The sequence below is a fragment of the Cololabis saira genome, chromosome 14 (genome assembly GCF_033807715.1).
Source record: "Cololabis saira isolate AMF1-May2022 chromosome 14, fColSai1.1, whole genome shotgun sequence".
Lineage (NCBI taxonomy): Eukaryota > Metazoa > Chordata > Actinopteri > Beloniformes > Belonidae > Cololabis > Cololabis saira.
In genome coordinates, this window is record NC_084600.1 from 46148931 (window position 1) to 46162325 (window position 13395).

General features: G+C 43.7%; 1 protein-coding gene across 1 annotated transcript in view; it reads right to left on the minus strand.

The window, feature by feature from the left end:
- exoc3l2a (exocyst complex component 3-like 2a) overlaps positions 1 to 8021 on the minus strand; it is a 39820-nt gene extending 31799 nt beyond the window's left edge. The window contains exons 1-2 of the mRNA XM_061740661.1: positions 7852 to 8021; positions 2198 to 2730 (exon numbers count right to left, since the gene is read on the minus strand). Of these exons, the coding sequence (XP_061596645.1) occupies positions 2198 to 2706 (509 nt within the window). The 5' untranslated portion in view covers positions 2707 to 2730; positions 7852 to 8021. The remainder of the gene's footprint in view (positions 1 to 2197; positions 2731 to 7851) is intronic.
- Positions 8022 to 13395: the final 5374 nt, after the last annotated feature.

Genomic DNA, 13395 nt, shown 5'->3' on the forward strand with positions numbered 1-13395 from the left:
CCAGAAACTGCGTTTAGCTGGAGAAGTGGGGAATAAAACCCGTGTTTTGATCCGACCCGGTCTGTGTGAGTGTTTGTGGTTTACTGTGGAAGGTTATGTTTGGTTGTTACAGCCGCGATCCAAGCGAGCCGACGACTCTTTGTTATCTCAGATACTTCGTTATCTCAGATACTCTGTTATCTCAGATACTCTGTTATCTCAGATACTTCGTTACCTCAGATACTTCGTTATCTCAGATACTTCGTTATCTCAGATACTCGGTCTCCGTGGTTCTGCCTCCGAGCAGGAAAGCGGTGAAAAGTTAAACCGTTAGCGATCTTTTCCCCCCGTCTGTTATGTGTGGAGCTGCTGCAGCTACATCACAGCAACGGTTACCATGGTTACAGAATAACGGAAAGTAACGATTACAAGTACCGGTAGGCTAAGACAAAACGAAGAGGCAGCACGTTTGACACAGTGGTCTGAAGAAGCTAAGCTAAGCTAATGTAGCATCCAACATGGCGGCTGTGCCAGGTGATGACGTCAAGATGACCAAGCCCTATGGGGGGTTAGGGTTGTACTGGAGGCTAAAGCTAAAGCTAACAGTGGAATGCAGGGTTAGGGTTGTACTGGAGGCTAAAGCTAACGGTGGAATGCAGGGTTAGGGTTGTGCAAGAGGCTAAAGCTAACGGTGGAATGCAGATTGAACATCTGTTAAAGTGCAGATAAATAGCCGCCGCCGCGGTTAAGAATAGTCCATTCATGAGTTACAACCTGCTGCTACAAACATTAGCAGGTTTCCACAACATGTTACATAACGGCTCAGTCGTCCGTCAGCTGGACGGATTCCAACTGTCTGGAGGAACAGACGGCTTTGTTTATACTAACATGATACTTAATTTCTGCCCTTTTTAATGTCAGAAGTGAGTTTTCTAGTGACGAACTCAGGGCTAAAAACATTACTGTTTACTGAAGCGTACTCTCAAATTAAATTGACTGCCCCTTACTTTTACTGCCCTTACTTTCTAACAACTTGTGCTTTTATTATTATTTTTATAAGTACGTTTATCGAAACTCTTATTATATGTAAGGTTTGGAACATGTTGGTGGATCCGTGAGGTCTGACCAAGAGCTGTACACACACACACATATATATATATATATATATATATATATATATATATATATATATATATATATATATATATATTTTTTTTTAATGGTGGGGAAAAAATTGATATTGCAATATATTGTTGCGCTCTTTGTTGCAATAAATATTGTTGCAATAAATAATCGACTGACGGCAAATATGGATATTTTATTCCAACACACATAATATATTTACGCGGTTGACACAGCACTATTGTTCATGCTCTTTAATTAGTCCGGCTGTTCCGATTTTACATTTACCAGACTACTAGCAGTGAGGAAATATATTCAAATACACTTTCTTTGTACTTTCTATGAAGTTTTGGCATTGAATAATAGTGTATCGGGACATTATCGTTATCGTGGGTTAGCCACAGTATTGAATCATGAGTTACCGTATCGTCCCAGCCCTAATATATATATATATATATATATATATATATATATATATATATATATATATATATATATATATATATATGTATTCTGTTTTTTGTACTCTTTTTTAACATGCATGTTCAAAATGTTCGAAAACTTTCAGTGGCAAGAATTCCTGGTTTGGGACCTGGTTGAAAAATATGGACACATGCCATTGAAAACAGAAAGAACTGAAATTTTTTTTGCATGTTCGAAATAAAATCTTCAAATGAAACGGCCCCCCCCCCCCCCATTCTCACCGCAGCAGGGTCATGATCACCTCAGAACTCCTCCAGAATCCCTTCCCTTCCCTAACCTTGCCTTGCCTTGCCTTCCCTTCCCTCCCCTTCCCTTCCCTTCCCTTGCCTTGCCTTGCCTTGCCTTGCCTTGCCTTGCCTTGCCTTCCCTTCCCTCCCCTTCCCTTGCCTTGCCTTGCCTTGCCTAACTCGGCGTATGGTGCAGAATGCCTCTCTTAAGTGTAGTTGTACCCATGCTGCCATGTTTTTAACGTTTCTAAATTCCTCACCGCAGCAGGGTCATGATCCCCTCAGAACTCATCCGGAGTCCCTTCCCTTCCCTAGCCTTGCCTTGCCTTGCCTTGCCTTGTCTTGTACCCATGGTGCCATGTTATTAACGTTTCTGAGATCCTCACCGGAGCAGGGTCATGATTCCCTCAGAACTCCTGCGGAGTCCCTTCCTCTTCTCCTTCTCCAGGGTGTTGGAGTCCCCAGGGTGCTGCTGGGGCGAGCCGCCCCCCCAAACATGGCGTCCGGAGATGCGCAGCCCCTTCCCCAGCTTCCCCAGCGTCTTGAGCGGCGACACGCCGCAGATCCGCTCCAGCGTCCCGCGGAGCGGCTTCCCCCGGGCGTTCCCGGCGCCGTGCCGCTCGGCGTTCAGCTCGTTCTCCTCCTCCTCGCCGTCGCGGGAGCTTTTCAGGTGGAAGTTCCCCCCCCGGACCCCGAGTTCCTCCCCCATGATGAGGCCCAGGTCCCGGGGCTCGTCCTCCCCCAGGTCCACATCCTCAAACGGGTTCAGGTTCTTGTTGAGGCGGTTCAGGTCCTGCAGGTCCAGGTCCAGCCGGGGCAGGATCAGATCCCCGTTGACTCGGGGAAACTCCTGGCAGCTCTTCGATCGTCCCGGGAGCTTCTTCAGGATGGGCATGACGGCGGCCGGCACTTCAACAAACTGGAAAATATAGTTTAAAAAACATCATTAGACGTGGAGAAAAACCTTAATGTTACAGATCAGATTTCTAGCTTGGAAAGAGGTGGATAGACAAAGAACTAACAGCAACTCTGCCCTTAGAAAAGATCACGTAGACAATCAGGGGTAGGAATCTGTTTCTGAAAACATCTGGGGTCCATTTAAGAACTTTCTTTCCAATAAAGACTTGAAACACCTGGGGATTATCCATAAGTAGCTCTGTAGCTTCAGAAAGGTTTACTGTCTTGTGTTGAGTGATTGTTGTCTATTTTATGTGCAAACCTGTATGAAAAGTGTATGATTGGTTTTGCTTCTACTCTCCCCATTTTTTATCAGGGCCCGAGCACTTACAGTGCTAGGGCCCTATTGTATCTGTAGGAATTTTTTTTCTCGTTTTTCTTCCGACCAAATGAGGTCCTTTTTCCCCCTAAACGTGCCCCAAAAGTCACCAAATTTTGCACCAAGCCAGACCTGGTGATAAATGGGATATTTAATGGTTTGCATTAATGGGCGTGGCCTAATGGCTCAACAGCGCCCCCTAGAAAACTTTGTGCCTCAAGCCCCACAATACGGTTTGACGTACATGCACGAAAATCGGTACACATCTGTATCATGTCACAACTTAAAGAAAAGTCTCTTGGTGCCATGGCCCAAACCCAAAATTGCACGCGTGAGGGCCCGTTCATCACTGTTTGCAGCTTTACTTATTATTATTATTATGGGCATGCCAAGTAATGGCATGACCATGTTGCAATCGTCCAGAATGGCCGAAGGGCAATGTTGCTAGCATTTTGCTAACAAGCTAAAGCCACAAAAGTCCCACTGCGCACCAGCGGGTGTACAGCATGACCCCGCTCTGATTTGAAAAAAAAATCCCCAAAAAACCTGAAAAATGAAGGCGATATAATAGTATACAGAAAAGGTTTCCCTTTTCTTCTTCTTCTTATTCCGCACTCTTTTTTTGTCCATTAATACGGCCCGAACCGCAACGTGCACCCATGCATGCCATACATCGTTGGATGCGTATCCATCGTGCCTCGATGGGCATTACTTTTCTCAGTCAAAAGTGTTACCGTGGCAACGCTAGATGCCAAAAAGCAAAAAAAAGCAAAAATTCGGACGCTTATTGCTCGGCCGAACTTTATCGTAGGGACATCGTTCAAACTTTAAAACACTCGGCCCGATTGGCACTAACAGACCCTACAACCTCATTATGCTAATTATTATAGTTTTTGCGATATTTACCTTTCTTTTTTTTATTTCCATTTGACTTGGGACGCTTGTTGCTAGGCAACAGGTTATCGTAGAGACATTGTACAAATGTTCTTCGACTCAGCATGCTGTACTCTTCAACATATTCAAATTTCATGAAGCTGGGATTTAAGGAAATTTTATGTCAAAATCCAGGCCAAATGGCCCCATTCATTCGGATGGGGTTTTTTACCATGGTGAAAAAAAAACCTATCCGTTAATGTAGCCTGAACCAGAACATGCACCCAGGTGTGTTATACATCAAAATGTGCGTCTCCATCCTGCGACAACACGCATTACTTTTCTTTTTCAAAAGCGTTACCATGGCGATGCTAGACGCCAAAAAGCGCCCCCCTCCTTCATCTGATTGGTCCAGATTTGATAGTTCCTACTTTCTGCTATAACTTTTGAATGGTTTAACATAAAGACTCATGGGTGGTGTCATCGGACTCGGTTTGGACTCCTCAACCTTTTTATTGGTGAAAATTGCAGGTGCAAGGGCCCGTTCATTGCTGCTTGCAGCTTTAATTTTTTATTGTATTTTATTAACTATTTTATTTGTATATATTTCACTTACTCAAGCAATGTATAATTATTTTATTACGTATTGAATTTCCTGTCTTTCGTTAGTGATTCCTACTTATTATTTGTGCTGTTGTTTTGTTGTTACGGTTTGGTGCAGATGGTTTGAGTCCCATGGGTTTTACAGTATGTATGTACTATTATGTTTTGAAATAAATAAATATATTGTTGGAAAAAAAAAGATCAGATTTCAACATTTTTAAATGTCGGTCTTTCTCCTGTCCATCTTTGATTTCAGAGGAAACTATTTCCTGAACCTGGAGCTTCATGTGAGAGTTAAACTGCCCTGCAGGTTTTATCACATCCTTCCCCCAAGAACTTTTAATATTTCATCTTCATCCTGTCAAGAGAAGCTGTGGACAATAGAACACTCACACACACACACACACACACACACACACACACACACACACACACACACCTACGGCCATTTTAGAATCCCTAATTAAGCTAATGCTCGTCTCTGGGCCGCGCGAGGAAGTGGGGGAACCCACAGGAACCAGGAACCATCAGGAACCAGGAACCATCGGGAACCAGGACCCATCGGGAACCAGGAACCGTCGGGAACCAGGAACCGCTGGGAACCAGGAACTGTCGGGAACCAGGAACCATCGGGAACAAGGAACTGTCGGGAACCAGGAACTGTCGGGAACCAGGAACTGTCGGGAACCAGGAACCGCAAAAATGCACGCCCGCCCGCACGCCTGCCCACACGACAAAACGCACGCACACACGCAAAAACGCACGAAAAAACGCACGCAGAAAAACGCACGCAAAACAAACGCACGCACGAAATAACGCACGCAAAACGCACGCACGCAAAAACGCACGGACGCACGAAAAAACGCACTAAAAAACGCACGCAAAACAAACGCACGCACGAAAAAACGCACGCAAAAACGCACGAACGCACGCAAAACAAACGCACGCACGCACGAACACACGAAAAAACGAACTCACGCAAAACAAACGCACGCACGCAAAAACGCACAAACGCACGCAAAACCAACGCACGAAAAAACGCACGCAAAACCAACGCACGAAAAAACGCACGCAAAAAAGCACGTTAAAACGCACGAAAAAACGTTGGGAACTGTTGGGAACCATTGGGAACCAGGAACCGTCGGGACGGGAACCGTCGGGCCAGGAACCGTGCGGCTCTTAAACTCTCCAACATCACGAAAAAAGGCCTGATTGTTTCCTGGCACCAGACGAGCGAATTGTTTTCAGCTTCAGATTAGAAAACCTTCCAAAGCCAGACGTGTGAAACTGAACCGGTCTGCACAGGGAAGCACTGTTTCATCCACCTCAGGTTTGTTGTGAAGTTTGTTGTGAAGTTGCATCAAACAGTTTCAGACCAGACGTTGTTGAAACGTCTGCAGCATCAATCAAAGCTCAGGTTCCCGTTTCCACGGAGCAAAAACGCTGGTGTTTTCCTGCGTTTTGTCCGTTCATTTACAGGAAAACGAAGCTCAAAGTCTCCAAAAACCATCATTCCTGAAAACTCCGGCCAAAGTGTAGATTTTTAAAACCTCCGTCTTCACGTTTGCTTGTAAACGGAGAGAAACGGACATTTATTCTTCAGAACGTCACATTATGAGACAGAAACGTCACCAGCGTCATGAGTGACACCTGTGGTTACAATTAGTTTGTAACCGTCAATATTTTCTTGTATTTTACCTGTTTTATATTCTAACGTCACACTTAAAAGTAACTCCACTTCTCTGTCACTCCAAACCAAAGACTCTGGTTCATCTTGGAAGTAACTGGAAGTTACTCGTGTCATTTGTTGATGTTTTTTTCCAGGATTCTGATTGGCTAGCATGACTTTATCTTCTCGTTAACATCAAACGTCTGCATGACCTCTCATGGTTTTCATATCTTTGACGTAAAGTTGAGTTTACTTTACTTCACTGATGGAGTTTGTTCTCTTTTGTGTTTAAAAGTTTTAAGAGATGGCATGAGTTTAGTAAAAACATCCATGAGAAGGTATTAGTTTAGTAAAAACGACCCCGAACCCAAACACAGACCCTAACGCTCACTGAGAAGGTTGTGTTGCGTTTAAGGACGTGTACGTTTACTGGAGGGATCAGGTAAAACCAGCCAACCAGGAGGCTTTTCTTTTATTTATTATAGCAGGAATACTAGAAGAGAATAAACCGAGGGATTCCCTGATCAGCTCTTTCAGATCTTCCTGGTTGAACAAACGAATGTTGCAGTTCAAACATCCAAGAAACTCCAGCAGAGAGAGAGTCGTCTGAACTTCAGTCCGTAAATCTCCAACGTAAAACAACAAGGCAATTCCATTCAATTAAAGGTTATTTATATAGCGTCTAATACAACAGATGTTGTCTCTAAACGCTTTCCAGAGATCAGAACATAAACCCCCAAGCAATTATTACAGACAGTCAGAAGATGAACTTTGTCGTCCGTAAATCTCCAACGTTAAACAACAAAGCAGTCAGAAGAACAACAGAAGAAGAAAGAAACATCGTTAGAGATAAAGAAACACCGTTAGAGAGAAAGAAACACCGTTAGAGATAAAGAAACACCGTTAGAGATAAAGAAACACCGTTAGAGAGAAAGAAACACCGTTAGAGATAAAGAAACACCGTTAGAGATAAAGAAACACTGTTACAGATAAAGAAACACCGTTAGAGATAAAGAAACACCGTTAGAGAGAAAGAAACACCGTTAGAGAGAAAGAAACACCGTTAGAGAGAAAGAAACACCGTTAGAGAGAAAGAAACACCGTTAGAGAGAAAGAAACACCGTTAGAGATAAAGAAACACCGTTAGAGATAAAGAAACACCGTTACAGATAAAGAAACACCGTTAGAGATAAAGAAACACCGTTAGAGAGAAAGAAACATCATTAGAGATAAAGAAACATAGTTAGAGATAAAGAAACACCGTAAGAGATAAAGAAACACCGTTAGAGATAAAGAAACACCGTTAGAGATAAAGAAACACCGTTAGAGATAAAGAAACACCGTAAGAGATAAAGAAACACCGTTAGAGATAAAGAAACACCGTTAGAGATAAAGAAACACCGTTAGAGAGAAAGAAACACCGTTAGAGAGAAAGAAACACCGTTAGAGATAAAGAAACACCGTTAGAGAGAAAGAAACATCGTTAGAGATAAAGAAACATAGTTAGAGATAAAGAAACACCGTAAGAGATAAAGAAACACCGTTAGAGATAAAGAAACACCGTTAGAGATAAAGAAACACCGTTAGAGAGAAAGAAACACCGTTAGAGAGAGACGTACCTGACGGAGCGGAGATTCAGTCCTTCATCCTGCAGAGAGACGAGAAGGAGCTGCTGCCAGGACGGGAGTCTGAGACAAAGTGAGGCGAGAGAGGAGTGTGTGAGGGAGAGAGAGAGGGACAGACGAGTGTGTGAGGGCGAGTGACGAGTGTGTCTGAGAGAGAGAGGTGTGTGTGAGGAAGAGTGTGAGAGAGAGAGAGATGGAGAGAGAGCTGCTGCCTGGACGGGAGTCTGAGACAGAGTGAGGGAAGTTGGGAGTGTGTGAGGGCGAGAGACGAGTGTGTGAGGGAGAGAGAGAGAGAAAGAGAGAGAAAGAGAGAGAATAAATAAATACATTATACTAATACTAAATACATCAGTGCATGTCATAGATGAGATTCACAACCAGACAACTCAGTCTCCTTATCCTAATACAGTGTCCCTGCCTATTCATGTAAAATACTTCTCTATATGTATATTGTATGCATGTGTTAGATATTTAATGTTAAATATTCATTGTAATTGTCTTAATATTTCATGTATTGATTGTGTTGTGGTTTATTGTATGTATATCTATGCTTTCGGCAACAATGGTTACCATTCGTGCCAATAAAGCCAATTTGAATTGAATTGAATTGAGAGAGAGAGAGAAGAGAGAGAGAGAGAGAGAGAGAGAGAGAGAGAGAGAGAGAGAGAGAGAGAGAGAGAGAGAGAGAGAGAGACCGTCCGACTGTGATGTTTCTGTGGTTTCCTGAGTCTCTCTATTGTGGTGGAAGGTGATATGTTTTCCTGAGGAAAGACCCAAACCCCCCCTCAAGTCCTGTACCCCAGGGAATCTTCTCAGAACCAGAATCAGAATCTTCTCATCAGACCTGTTGCATCAGAGAGGACCAACATTCCCCTGGACGTGGGTCAGCCCGACATGTCGCCTCTACATTTGTCAGATTCTTGTAGAAAACAGAAAAAGCGCAGACGAGGACGATGATTCAGCGCCACATCCTTCAGGAGAAATTCCATTCTGACACAATCAGCAGTTCACTCTTCCTAAGAGGAAGACGTTAGACGACATGACCTGGCAGCGGCTCTGCCACCTCCGGGCCGTCTCTCAGTTTCTGCAGAGCTTTATCACTCCCTAACCCTAACCCTAACACTAACCCTAACTAACCCTAACCCTAACTAACCCTAACTAACCCTAACCCTAACTAACCCTAACCCTAAGCCTAACTAACCCTAACACTAACCCTAACTAACCCTAACCCTAACTAACCCTAATCCTAACCCTAACTAACCCTAACCCTAAGCCTAACTAACCCTAACCCTAACCCTAACTAACCCTAACCCTAACTAACCCTAATCATAACCCTAACCCTAACCCTGATCCTAACCCCAACTTTCTACCCCCTTCTCCCCCTTTCCCTCCTAACCCTAACCCCTATCCTATCCCCAACCCTCTACCCACTTCCCCATCTCTCCCCCTAACCCTAAACCCCCTCCAACTCACCTCATCCCGTTTGTTTCCACCTTCTCTCACCAAGTCCCCCAATTACACAGGATTATCAAACGCAACTTTTTTATTACACAATCTCTCCACCCCATCCTCAACCACACCAGACCCATATCTGCATTTAAGAAAAACCGGAACCTTCAAGATATCTTAGTCCGATCACTGTTTTCCAACAATAAACCAACCCCTCCTCTCCCCAACAGTCACTTTTACAAACTAAGGAAATTTATATACAACCCCTACACAAATAAGAAATATCCCATTCTAGGTTCCCCTTCCCATCAGACCACCAACGCAGTTTATGCCATCACCTGCACACTATGCAATAAAATATACATTGGAGAAACAAAACATTCAATTCATACACGACTCACACAACATTTATACAACATTGGGAAGGGCCGTCTGAACACCCACCTGGTACAACACTTCCTATCTCATCCCACAAACCACCTTTCAATAACCGGTCTGGAACAGAATGACCATTGGACGGACGGATAGAGGAGGAGGGCGGAGAGGATCTGGATCCATTGGCTGGGGACTGCTGTACCGGGGGGCTTAAATGATGAATGATTTACCAACAAGCTCAACCCAGCCCCCCGGGGCAGTTGCCCCCTACTGGTCTTCTGGGTCCGGGTCCCCTCCCCCTCCAATTTATTAATATTTAATTTATTTATTTATTTATTTTTTTTATTTATTTCTCCTCCCTTGTAAATATACAACCTGGGGATGTCGCCTTAGGGAAAAATCAGCCTATAGATTTTGATGTATCTTACTAACTTGCCTGTCTTATTTATTGCAGCACTTTTTACAACAATTACCTTTTTCAGCATTTATTTTTATTTCCCTATTTGTAATATATTATACTAATCCTTGTTTTTTCCCCCCCCCTCTTGATGCCACCCCCCTGGTCCTAAAAGGAACAAACGCACGCCCATCCAAGATACAACTAGTTTCTTGTGCTGGCCCCCCCTTCTCCTCCCTTTTCTCTCTTTTGTCCATGCTGCAGCATCCTTTGCTGGACACCGGAACCTGCAGTGTGGGAGTGAGGGGGGCAGGGTAACAGCCCCTTTTGGGCGGGGGAGAAGGTTCGTCCCTCAAGACTCCTCTCCCTGGCCCTGCCCCTTTTCAACCTTTCCCCGACCCTGCACCCCAACCTGGGACTTGCTGATTGGGCCGGAGCTTCGGGAGCTGCGTGCTGGCCTGCGGCCCCCACCCCTGGTCATCCCGCTGCTGCTTCCACCTGCCTGCTGTGCTGTTGCCGTCCCTGACCCACCAGTCTGGCCCTCGGCAGGAGGGTCCCCCCTTATGATCCAGGTCCTGCTCAAGGTTTCTTCCCTCCTAAAGGGGAGTTTTTCCTTGCCACTGTTTGGCTTAAGGCTTTTCTCCCACTAGGGGAGTTTTTACCTGCCATTGTTTATGTAATAACTGCTCGGGGGTCATGTTCTGGGTATGGGTCTCTGGAAAGCGTCTAGAGACAACTCTGTTGTATTAGACGCTATATAAAAAAAATTGAATTGAATTGAATTGAATTGAATTGAATACAACCCCCCCCCCTTTTTTTTTCTTCTCTCTTCCCTCAACAAAAAATATTTTTCAATAAAAAGATATACAATTTTGGCTCGTTTGGTTATTATTTTTTTTGGTTGGTTTTTGATCCTTTGCCATGGATCTCCTCTGTCCGTCCTTCTGGTCCTGCTTGGGGTTCGAACCCTCGCTACATGTGTGGAAGACGACCGTGCTCCCACTGCTCTATCCCTTTTCCTCAGTACCGTAGGCCCGTGCACCATATCATAAACCACAAAAACCTAACCCTAACCCCTAACCCTAACCCTAACCATAACCCTAACCATAACCCTAAACCTAACCTAACCTAACCCTAACGCACATATCACGCCTAAAATCAGAGCTAATTAGATAAAAACTCACCAACCGTGCTGGAGATTGTGTAACCACGTGGATCCAGATCACACACACATATTTTTGAAATGTGTGAATGTCCAGTAGGAATGGGCGATATTTTACCGTTCACGATAAACCGTCCAAAAAATTCCCCACGGTAAGAATTTGTCATCCCACGGTAAACATGAAAGAAAGAAAGAAAGAAAGAAAGAAAGAAAGAAAGAAAGAAAGAAAGAAAGAAAGAAAGAAAGAAAGAAAGAAAGAAAGAAAGAAAGAAAGAAAGAAAGAAAGAAAGAAAGAAAGAAAGAAAGAAAGAAAGAAGGATAAATTCCTGTTGATACGTGTTTGTGTAACAAACATGGCGGATCTGAGTCATTCCAGTTTTGCAGTACAGGTGTAACTCATTTAATAGTTTTTTATCAATTAAATTTAATTGGTGTAGTTTAGTATTTAGTATCTTTTAGAGCAGTGATTTGGCTCCAAAGACTGAATGTAGTGATAGATTTATAGTTACAAAGGTGGAGTTGAATTGATATTTTTTGAATTTGATATTTTGATATTTTCTTTTTATCGTCATTTTTATCGTTTTCGGGATAAATGCCAGAAATTATTATGTTAATGTCCACCTCGTCGGGCGTTATCCCTACATAACCCTGCTCCTGGTGTCATTTTAGTCTTAATGTTGATATTCAGAGTGTAAAGTCTTCATTACTTGTTTTCAGCTCAGTTCCTTAAACGTTTCAGTAGCAGAGACACCAGATACTCACCTTCACATCCATAACATGGGGAAATATCTTGAAAGGCTGAATCATCACCATGATTGTATTATTATTATAATTCAATGTTATCCTCTCCATGATCTCGTGATCCTGATAATTTATATTGATTGATCAAACAATCCTTCTTAAGGCATAACATAAAAGCAAGTTTAGCCTCAGAGTTATGGGTCAAAATGTGAGGAACATTAAGCTGTTGGTGCCACCTGGTGGACAAACTCCCCTACACCTCCTCTAGACTTCTCCAGACCTCTCCAGACCTCTTTACACCTCTTTAGACCTCTTTAAACCTCCTCCAGACCTCTCCAGACCTCATTAGACCACTTTAGACCTCTTCAGACCCTGTTCCAGACCTCTCCAGACCTCTCTCTGTTGTGGTGGAAGGTGACATGTTTTCCTGAGGAAAGCCTCTGCACTCCAGGGAATCTTCTCATCAGACCTGTTGCATCAGAGAAGACCAACATTCCTCTGGACGTTGGTCAGCCCGACATGTCGCCTCTGCATTTGTTAGATTCTTGTAGAAAATAGAAAAAGTCCGACGAGGACGATGATTCAGTGCCACATCCTTCAGGAGAAATTCCATTCTGACACAAATGTGGTTTGTGTATTTCTTGACTGCATTGTAGTGCTAGTGCACTCATTGCACTGTAAAAATTGTGTGACAAAAAGTGTGACAGTATCACTTTACTAACAACACGTAAGACAGATATAGTTATATTAACACCTGCAGTTTACTGTTAGTGTGTCACAGGTTGAAGCTTCACCTGTGCATTTGTAACAACAGGAGTTTAGAAATCTCCTTAAGCCGTCCCTCTGGAAACATTATTTATTTCACTAGTATGATGTTGGAATCAGACCTCTCCGTGCCAAAGCGTCCTCAAAACTAGCTGATATTCAAGACATAGGCTGCGTCCGAAATTCCCTACTTCCACCCAGTAGCAAAAACCTCCTTGAACAGTCGCTAAAACTCTGTGAGCAGTCGCTGGACGTCTGTAAAGTGTCCACTCAACAAATCCAACCCAATAAAATGGAGCAGCGCAGGGTTGGAAACGAGCAGGTGAACCACGAGTCACAGCTGGAGCCAGAAATTACACCAGATCAACTCTCCAATGTCCCAATCACAGTTCCACACCTCGTCACCTGGGATGAAATTCAAGTGAGGAAAAGGGGGGCCACTCTTGTTCGAGACGAAGTAGAGTACAAAACAGTGTTACAACCTGAAGGCCATGAGTAGTTCAAGTTTCCGGGAACCTTTCCCTGCTGGACCAAAGCTTGTGTCCAGTGGTTTAAACCCACCTTGACCTACCTGTTCCACATCATAGGAGAAGTAATTATTCTTCTTGGTACAGGGACGCCGTTTTGAATCACGTGAGATTCAGTCACC